General features: G+C 45.2%; 1 protein-coding gene across 3 annotated transcripts in view; it reads left to right on the forward strand.

Moving 5' to 3' along the window:
- Positions 1-2,279, forward strand: part of MTR (5-methyltetrahydrofolate-homocysteine methyltransferase) — a 357,506-nt gene extending 355,227 nt beyond the window's left edge. For all 3 annotated transcript variants that reach the window (XM_029593902.1, XM_029593903.1, XM_029593904.1), the window contains one exon: positions 552-2,279. In XM_029593902.1, coding sequence (XP_029449762.1) covers positions 552-638 — 87 coding nt within the window. In that variant the 3' untranslated portion in view covers positions 639-2,279. The remainder of the gene's footprint in view (positions 1-551) is intronic.
- The last annotated feature ends 8,190 nt before the right edge of the window (positions 2,280-10,469 follow it).

Genomic DNA, 10,469 nt, shown 5'->3' on the forward strand with positions numbered 1-10,469 from the left:
TATCTATACTAAAGAAAAGGAAATTTTCAGATAAGTAGTAATTTCTCATTATTGAGGCTCCTGAAAATGCTAGATTGTATCCATGTCTGAAAATGCAATATTATTCTGAGGTGCTGTGGTTTTTATTTATTCATTCATATTTGTCAACCAGAAAATACTGTGCAGTGCTCAGTGCAGTACGGAGTTCTAGTAGCTGTTAGTTGTAGGTAAAATTGGGTTCTTTACAGGCTGTACTAAAGCTTTTATTGGATCAATAACATGAAAGCTCTCCAAAGGCAATGATATACATGAGCTTTGGAGATCATATAGGGTTCCTTCTTCTGATGTGATCTGAACTGACAGATGCTGCATCTATAGTAAACTGTATGATTTCAAAGGCTGTTGTCCAACAATATCTTTTTTTTTTTTTTTGGCTAATCTTCATGCTGAAACTGTCTTAAAACCTTTGCAGACCGTCCTGGTAACTCCTTTGCCAGTGCCAGATGCTGGTAATTGACAGTATACTAGTCTGATGCATGCTAATGCTTTCTTTCCTCATTGTTGATATCCAGGTTGAAGATTATGCACATAGGAAAAACATGCCTGAGGCAGAGGTTGAGAAGTGGCTGGGACCCATCCTGAGCTATGACACAGAATAAACAGCTCTTTTGTGTGTGTGTATAAGACAAGAATGCAAGGTTTCTAACAGAACACTACAGAACAATGTCTCTCGATTATTTAAAAAACATGTAATTTGAATTAACTCTATACCTTGTAGTCGTTGCAGATAATGAAGCCTCCTACTGCAAATTCTGACAGTCATTTTCTACTGAAATGTTATTTATTTACCTGCTAGCACTAAAATAGGTTACAGCTGTCACAGTCTGAGCAGAACCACTAACTGTGTTAAGCCTGGTTCCATGTTTTACTGGTTAAAGGTAAGCAGCTTTCTGGTACAGTAGTTTTAGTCTACCGTTTTATTTTACAACACCATCTTGCATCGTGATCACCTGGCTGCCAGGCAAGATTGTGCAGCAAGGACACACTTTGTCATTTGTGTTAAAGAAGCTTAACTGTGGCCATCCATTTTCCCAGCAATGACTCGGTCAGGTCTTGAAAGTGCATGACAAGTATAAAGAAGTTGTTGTAAAATGATCCATTGCAGCAAATATGTTTGGTTACCACAAGCAAAATCAGTGTACAATAAGGACCTGTATCTATAAGCACTTCGCTCCCCAGCAAATGAATGTTGAGGAGCAATGTACTACCAGCCTCCAAGTAGCACAGAAGTCGCTGCTTCTAAGCAAAGAGAAGTGCAGGACAAAATCACCCTTGGAGATAAAGTAATGGCACAACTTAAGGTGGTGTAGCCCCAGTGTGGAACATAGTGCCCTTTTTTTTTTCTAAAACAGTTGCATGAAATAAATGAAGTGTTACCCTCACTTTTTTCTGAGCTAAGATGCGTCTGCTTTGTGTGTCTGCAGTAATATTGGATTATGCAGTTAAGGAGCAGGTAAGAAAATAGAGGTCAATATGTAGTGGGCTGGTGAGCAAGCAAGTTACGTGGGCACCTTTACCTAGGTAGTCAATAGCACTTAGATGGAGAAATCTGTCACTGAATATAACCAGCTGAAGTTAGTTGGATAATTTTGACAGTGATTTTTCGACCAGACTTATCCAGCTATTTCTGAATATCGGCGTTATCTGGAAACATTTTATCCATGCTTCTGGAACACCCCCCACCCTGCCTCTTTTTTTATCCAGCTAGGCAAAATTTCACTGGTGAGAGGGGTGGGATAGTCAAATTTTGACTTGTTTAGCTATCTTATCGCTCTTTGAAGAAATATTGAATTAGAACAATATGCGGTTTTACACTCTCCCCTCTTAAACTGATTTATGTGCTGTTCAGCATTTGATATAGTGCCTAATGTCTGCCATAGCAAATTATCTTTACAGCACAATCACTAGTTCTCAGTCCTCTTGTTATAAATAAAACTGCCATGCAAATATGCCAGGAATATAGCTTAAGCGGACAGGAGAAGGGGGAGCAGAACAGACAATAGCATACTCTGTAAGAGAAATATGTAGTTAAAATAGCTAACATCTTGTCAGTGCATAAGCTTTTAGATGCTGAGCATACAGCATCAGATCAGAACAAAATGTCATCCGATTACTGTTCAAAGTTCACGGTTGTTCTTTGTCTTACTTGTAAGAATTTTCAACGAGCGATGAACAGGACTGGTTCTATCTTTTTTGCTGACCTATGCAAACAATTACTGTGCTGCCTTATATTCGTACTGTGTTTTCCTTTTTTTTTTTTTTTTTAACACGTCAGTTTTCAAAAGTTCCCTGAACATGCCCAGATCAGTCCAGACTCCTAGGTTTTCCCTTTCTTCCAGCAGATGGAGACAGAAAAAGTTTTATAGGTTCTGCCTCTTAACCCGTTGTGCCACCTGCAACTCTTCAGTATTTCTCTGTCTCTAGCAGATGGAGGTGGTGCAAAACCTGCTGTTCTGTACCTAGACCAAAAGCAAAAAAAAAAAAAAGAAAAGTCTTAGGATTGAGAGCATTTTGTCTTCTGGGAGGTTGTGAGGTCCTTGAGGGACCATCTCTCCCAGTTGTAGGTGTTAACGAGCAGGGATTGGAGACCCCAAATTTGCTCTGGCTGGTGCACCGGGGTGATTGCCACGAGACTGGCTCCCTCCCCTTCCAGTCCAGTGTCCAAGGGAGCCTCTGCCATTCTGAGTATAGGGAAGTATCTTCTGTTATATTCCTTAGCTTGGGCGTAAAGTTGTTAAAAAAAAAAAAAAAAAAAGATAAGGGAAGCAAGACAGGTCAGTGGGCAGTTCGGGGAGTTTTATCTCTCTCCAGCTCTGGTCTCTGTGCTCCTGGGCGGCAGGGTGAGGCTCAGCCAATTTAAATTTAGCTCAGAGCTTTTCCCTTTTCAGGCACAACCCTCGTAGTCCGTTCTTCGGCCTCATGCCGTGCTTGTGCCACTGCCTATCTTGTGGGGAGAGCTTCCTGCAGCTCGCATGATCAGGCACTTGTTCTGGTGCCTCCCCAGCGGGGAGAGCTCTACTCGGGGGACTGCATTGAAGTTTGCTCAGCTGCGTGAATCTCAGCCATCCCGTCCTGCTCCTCCCAGTGAGGCCAGTCCGTTCCTGGTGAGTGCGGGAACGGCGGTCATCTTAAGTTCCTTCGCGAGCTTGGAGCAAATTACAGTGGGGGGAGGGGATCTCCCACTGACACTGTCACCAGCGAATGCAAGCCCCAATGAGACTGGGGGGGGGGGGGGGGGGGCTGGAAGAGGAAGAGGTCAGTCCCGCTTGTGGGAGTTCATGTTGCTCATGCACCAGGCCTTTTTAGTCTGGAGGGCTAAGTGTGTGGGCCCTTCTGCACGAAGCTCTTCTGAGGGGCCCCCTAGAAAACAGGCCAAAGACTTGGAGACACCAGGGGCCAATAGGGTCTGTACGGTCGGGACCCCAGAGAGCCATGGCCCCAAAGGGGGACCCCTTTCATCAGGGGATCCATTTTTGGGGTCTCCCCCTCTGGATCCCGTGGATGATTTCTCGCCCTCAGCAGGCCAAGACCCTGAGGGACATGACCTGGAGGCCCCTCCTGCTTTGGAGGGCAACGATCCCAGGGTAGTCCGTTTGTTCCAAAGGCAGGAACTTAGCCCCCTCATACCACATGTCCTCCAGGAACTGGGAATCGAGATCCCATGCAAGGACCCAGTTCTGGACTCTGTGGACCTGGTCATGGCTGGGCTGTGGAGACCGGCCACCACTTTCCCTTTTCACTGGATGATGCAGCAGCTGGTAACCTGGGAGTGGGATAGTCCAGAGACAGATTTGAAGGTCAGCAGGGCTATGGATGTTATATCCTTTGCTCAAAGAGATGCTGAAGCTGCTCAGGGTACCGAAGGTTGATGCTTCCGTGTCCACGGTTACAAAGAGAACCACAATATAAGTCGCCGGTGTGGCGGCATTGAAGGACTTGCAAGACTGGAAACTTGAGGTCCACCTCAAGCAGACTTTTGAGGTGTCCACTCTGGGCATCTGGGCTGTGGTATGCAGCAGCTTCATGCTCCTCAGTGCCAGCTTAAGATGGGTCAAACAGTTGCAGAGTGCCAAGGACCTGTCACCCGATGAGTCGAAACAGGCAGAGCACTTGGAAGCAGCAGTAGCTTATGGAGCAGATGCCTTGTACGATCTCATCCGCACCTCTTCCTGAACTATGGTGTTAGCAGTTTCGGCCCAGAGATTCCTGTGGTTACGCAATTGGTCAGCGGATGTCTCTTCCAAGGCACAACTGGAAGCTCTTCGCTTTAAGGGCAAGTTCCTCTTTGGAGATGACCTTGAACAGTTGATAACAAGGAGATAACAAGGTGCATAAGTTATCAGAGGACAGGCCCAAGACCTCTAAGATGTTCCAACCAGTCCGTTCACGCTTTCAGAATCAATGATGTTTCCATCAGAGCAGAGCTCCAAGTACAGGCCAGAGGCAGACTTCAGGGAGGTCTCAGCCCTGGTCCCAGTTCTTTCGTAACTGCAGGACCAGTTGGAATGGATCAGGAAAGGTCGAAGCAGGCCAAAATCCTCACAATAAGGAATGGCTGGCCACTCCTCAACTCCTCCTGTCAGGGGTCAGCTGACTTCCTTTTACAAGGAGTGGGCCAAAATCACCTTGGACCAATGGGTCCTCAACGTGATAAAACATGACTACGCTTTAGAATTTGCTCATCCTTTAAGAAACATGTTCATGGTCTCCCCTTGTACGTCCCCAACAAAGAAGTTTGTCATTCGCCAGGCCATCCAAAGGCTGAGGATGTTAGGGGCCATCGTTCCCGTTCCTCTGGAGGAGAGGGGACGGAGACGTTACTCCATTTATTTCATCATCCCAAAGAAAGAGGGGACTTTTCAGCCCATCCTGGACTGCAGAAGCTGAACAGGGCACTCAAAAAACCCCGTTTCTGGATGGAAACATTGAGGTCTGTCATAGCAGCGATCCACAGCAGAGAATTCCTGGCATCTCTAGACCTCACGAAGGCATGTGTGCTTATCGGGATATGCCAGAATCACCAGAGGTATCTCAGGTTCAAGATACTCCTGAGAACATTTCCAGTTTTGCACTCTTCCTTTCGGATTCACTACAGCTCCGAGGACTTTCACCAAAGTCATGGTAGTGGTGACGGCGGCAGTGCTTTGGAAGCAGGGGATTCTGGTCCACCCTTACTTAGACGACTGGCTCATCTGAGCAAAGTCCCAAGACCTTTGTCGCCGAGCTGTAGAAGCCATAGTGAGTCTCTTATGATCCATGGACTGGGTGGTCAACCTCACCAAGAGCTATCTTTCGCCTTCGCAGGTCCTGAAGTTCTTGGGAGCGAAGTTCGATACCCGTGCCGGAAAGATTTTTCTCTCGGAGGAGTGCACAGTCAAGCTGCTCTTGCAGGTTCAGAGGTTTCTGAACATGAGGAACCCCACGGTGTGGCACTACTTACAGGTTCACAGCTCCATGGCCTCCACCCTGGCATTGGATCTGTGGGCAGTTGCTCACATGTGACTTCTTCAGAGGGCTCTCCTCTCCAGGTGGGACCCCAGGTCGTAACAGTTCCATCTTCCTCTACCGCTTACGAAGTCTGCCAGATCCAGTCTCTTGTGATGGCTGTACCAGGACCATTTGGAATGTGGCGAGAACCTCGAGCTACCGCACTGGATAGTGGTGATGACTGACTCCAGCCTCTCTGGTTGGGGGGCAAGTGGGCCAAGTGCAGGGACAGTGGACAAAGAAGGAAGCCTCTTGGCCCATCAATCGCCTGGAGACCAGGGGTGTACGGTTGGCGCTTCTGGAGTTCCTCCCTCTTTTATAGAATTGAGCGGTCCGAGTCCTGTCGGACAATGTTACCACAGTGGCCTACATCAGTTGCCAGGGGGATACCAAGCGAAGAGCAGTGACTGTGGAAGCGGACCTACTCATGACTTGGGCGGAGCAGAGCTTTAACAATGTTGGCGGCGTCTCACATTGTGAGATCCGACAACATCCAGGTGGACTTCCTTAGTCGTCTACAACTGGATCGGGAAAGTGGGAGCTCTCCGATGAGGCGATGATGCTCATTTCACACAGGTGGGGAACTCCTCACATCGACCTGATGGCGATGAGGGAGAACACCAAGGCCCCACGCTTCTTCAGTTGCAGAAGGGAACAAGGAGTGGAAGGCCTAAATGCCCTGGTTTTACTTTGGCCGACCGAGGTTCTGGTGTACGTGTTTCCTCTGTGGCCTCTTGTGGGCAAGATTCTAAGAAGAATAGAATTTCACCCGGGAAGCATGATTCTCGTCGCTCCGGAGAGGCCCATAAGTCCTTGGTTCGCGGATCTAATCAACCTTGCCATGAACAGCCCCCTGAGCCATCTACAGAACCTGCTCCAACAAAGTCCTATATTTTTTAATCAAGCAGATCGCTTTTGTCTAACGGCCTTGTTTTTGAGAGGCGGACTCTGAGGAAGAAGGGATACCCGGAAGATGTGATTTCTACGCTGTTGCAAGCTCGAAAGACCTCTACTTCCTTAGCTTATGTCAGAGTCTGGAGAGTCTTTGAGTCTTGGTGTGCAGAGCAAGGAGTGGACCCATGCGTAGCGTCGGTGGAGCAGATCCTGGCTTTCCTTCAGAGGGGTCTGACGAAGGGCCTGTCTTACAGTTCCCTGCGGGTCAAAGTCTCTGCTCAGGGCTGTTTACAAGGCAAGCTTCAAGCGACCAGTTTAGCAGCTCATTTGGATATTGTGCATTTCCTGCGAGGGGCGAAACACTTGAAGCCTCCGACCCTCCAAGTTTGTCCCCCTTGGAGCTTAAATCTTGTCCTCAGAATCATGTGTGCCACTCCTTTTGAGCCTCATAAGAGAGCTTCTATCAAAGATATCACTCTGAAGGTGGTCTTTTTTTGTGGCTATTTGTTCTACCAGGCAGGTCTCGGAACTACAAGCTCTATCCTGCAGAGATCCTTTCCTTCGGATTACGGATTCGGGGGTCTCCTTGCGCATGATCCCTTCCTTCTTGCCAAAGGTGGTTTCCACATTCCATTTGAACTAATCAGTGGAGCTCCCAGCTTTTACGAATCTGGAGACTGGTTCGCCTCATGCCACAGAGTTGAGACATCTGGATGGTCACTAACAGGTTCAGGTTGTCGGACCACCTTTTTGTCCTCTGGAGTAGGACCAAAAGAGAGCAGAAAGCCTCTAAGGCCAGTATTGCTAGGTGGTTGAAGGAAGCGATCACATCTGCTTACATATCCTGTGGTCGCCCTGTTCCACAGGGGTTAAAGGCTCATTCGACCCATTCCCAGGCGACCTGAGCGGAATCTCAGCTGGTGTCGCCTCAAGAGATTTGCAGGGCAGCTACCTGGGAAGTTTTTGCCTACCTTTGCGAGACACTACCGATTGGATGTCCAGGCCCCGGATGTCAACGATTTTGGGGTAAGTGTCCTTCGAGCGGGACTTTCACAGTCCCACCCCAGTTAGGAAAGCTTTGGTACATCCTAGGAGTCTGGCTTGATCCAGGAACATACAGGGAAAGGAAAATTGGTTCTTACCTGCTAATTTTCGTTCCTCTAGTACCACGGATCAATCCAGATGCCCACCCAGGGGTGTGGAAAAGCATGGAGAGAGTCCACTCGATCTGTCTGTTTTTGTTACTTCTTTGTGTATCTCAGAAGAATGGCACAGGTTTTTTCTACTGGTTATTGTTCCTCATGTTTTAATAATTCCTCTGCTCGTTATGGGGAATTTTAAGATTAAATGTTAAGTGGATTTTGTCTTGCTTGGGTACAGATTAATACCAAAGAGAAACAGGTGGCAAACCAGGTTAAGAGGCGGCGGTGCCTACAAAACTTTCTCTATCTCCAGCTGCTGGAAGGGAGGTAAAACCCAGGAGTCTGGACTGATCCGTGGTACTACAGGAACGAAAATTAGCAGGCAAGAACCAGTTTTCCTTTAGGCACAAATATGTAACATACTATCTTAGCAGTTTTCAAAAGACATTTACCCACGTTAAGACCACATAATGCGGGTAAAACTTTCTGACAATTCAATAGCATATATTGTATTGATTTTGAAAAGCCCATTTACATGAATAAAGTGTATTTACACAAGTAAAGCACAATTTTAAGCATGTAAATACTTTTCAAAATCAGATACTTAATTTTTATTGTTTTTCCAATCAGGGTCCATGCCAGGGTATTCGGCACTCTTCTAGATGAACCTTACAGCTGTGTGCCCCCGCCTTCTCCACACATAATTAAAAATTATGCTTTTATAATTTCAGATTTTGCATGAAAAAGGACATTCAAATATAGTCTTCTGAGGTAAAATTATTACTTACAACATGCTAATCAGAAAACCCTGCAAAAAGTCACTTGGAACCCATAAGATATTAGGCTATTGTAGCACACATTGATTGTAGATTTGGCCTCAGAAAGACTACATTAGAATTACAATACAGTAAACCTATATCAAAATAACTGCCAGCACACAAACAAAAACAACCCTACCTATAAAAATGCAACCCTGCAAATATTACACCAGGCCCTAAGACACCAATACACCACATATTAGAAACACAGAACAAGACAGGTTGTTATATAGATCCCTGCACAGAAACTACACTATACCTCACCTCAGTCACACATGCAGAACTCAGAGAGACCCTCACCAAATAGAGAATAAATGTAAAATGTATTTTTAATATATCTATTTTCGAACAAGATCAAAACAGCATACAATAAATCTTTAAAAAAGCAACATAATTTAAAGACCCACAAGGACCTACAGTATTCAACACTTTCAGGAAAACAAGCAAACAAAAAAACAGCAAACGAAATGTAAACTTGCATCTACTAAGATGTCTTCACAATTCTGCCTATTCATAAAAAATTTAATATAAGATCTTCTTAAAAAGCTATCTCCTAAAATCATTTAAAAACCTGGGTAAAGAACTAGGCTTTTAACACATTTTCTAAATTTTAAGAACTTTTTTTCTTATCTCACACGCTCTCTCATACTCTCATACACCCCCTCTGTCTCACACATACTCTGGCACACACACAATCTCTATCTCACGTGTTCTGTCGCACATACCCTATCACACATACACACACACACACACACTCTCTCTCTCTCTCTCTCACACCAGGGACTGCCTCTCCTTTTTTTCGGCCCCTGGTGGGATGGGCTTTGACTGTGCCCCCACCAAGGCCACTCTCTCTCCTTCCTTTCTTTGGCTGCAATGGCCCTGTTTGGCCTCTCCCTCACTTCCACTGCTGCCACACTCCCCCGAGTTTGCCACCCCATTCAGTTGCATGATTTGATTACCCCGTAGTGCTGGGCATGGCAATGCAATACACTGGAATAGCATTGAATGATTAGAAGTCACTTGGCTATATGTAGTCAGTACAGACCATCATGGTGCCACACCCATGCATATATCAGCATGGTGTTTTGCTAAGCACAAGCTGAGAGAAACTCCTTGGCAAAAATAAACCCTACCTTCCCATGTGTGAGGATGAGTCCTAAGTGAGTGTGAAGGTTCTAAATCATCATTGCTGTGTGATGCACGTGGATGGTAGTTTCTTGGTCCTCGATATGACAGGAAATTCTCTCAGCTATGCTGCAGAATTTAATTTGTATATTATGCATAATGCTACTTTGGTTTCTTTATCTTTATTAAAATTTATGAATCGCCTGATACCCCAGGCTCTAGGCAATTTAGAATAAAATATTCACAATCGATAAAACAATACAACACACAGTAACATGGTCATATTAAAACAAATAAAACAGTACAAGAGATCTCAGAGAGTACAGCCTTAATTCAGGTAGCAATCAGTTAGTAAGCTAAAGTTAGAGAGCAAAAATAAAACTACCTATGAGTCATTTTAATTTAAAGCAGCCTATGAAGCTCCAGTGTTTAGCACCAGACTTTAATCAGATGTTGGGGGGAAGGAAGGTTAAGGTATGGACTGGTCTGCTCAGTCAGAGATGAGTCATGCTGTCTGCTAGGCCACATAAGTTTTAATATAGTGCTGAATTTTTTTAAAGGATTAATTAAGCCAGTATTCAAAGAAAGATGAGCACCTAACCTTGGCGCCTCAATTTTATGCATCTAACTTAGAGACCTTAAATTTTTAATGTATAAAGTTAGGTGAGTTTTCAGCCAACCTTAGGTGCCTAAGATTTCAGCTTAAAATTCACTAAACTTTATGCCCCTAAATTTAGGTCTGTTGTTATTGCGCCTGCTTTTAGGCATCTGTTAGGCACCTAGTGCTGAAAACCAGCGCTGAGCGCCTAACTAACTTCCCCCAACTTGCTCCTGGCTCCACTCATGTTTTACAATTTAGGTGTTTAGTAGGGGATTTTCATTTAGTTAGGTGTGTAGATCATTTCAATATCAGCCCCAGTGGTTTTGATTTTGTATATTAAATAGATATATGAAACTTGCTTTC

The sequence above is a fragment of the Rhinatrema bivittatum genome, chromosome 3, assembly GCF_901001135.1.
Source record: "Rhinatrema bivittatum chromosome 3, aRhiBiv1.1, whole genome shotgun sequence".
In the NCBI taxonomy this organism is placed as follows: Eukaryota; Metazoa; Chordata; class Amphibia; order Gymnophiona; family Rhinatrematidae; genus Rhinatrema; species Rhinatrema bivittatum.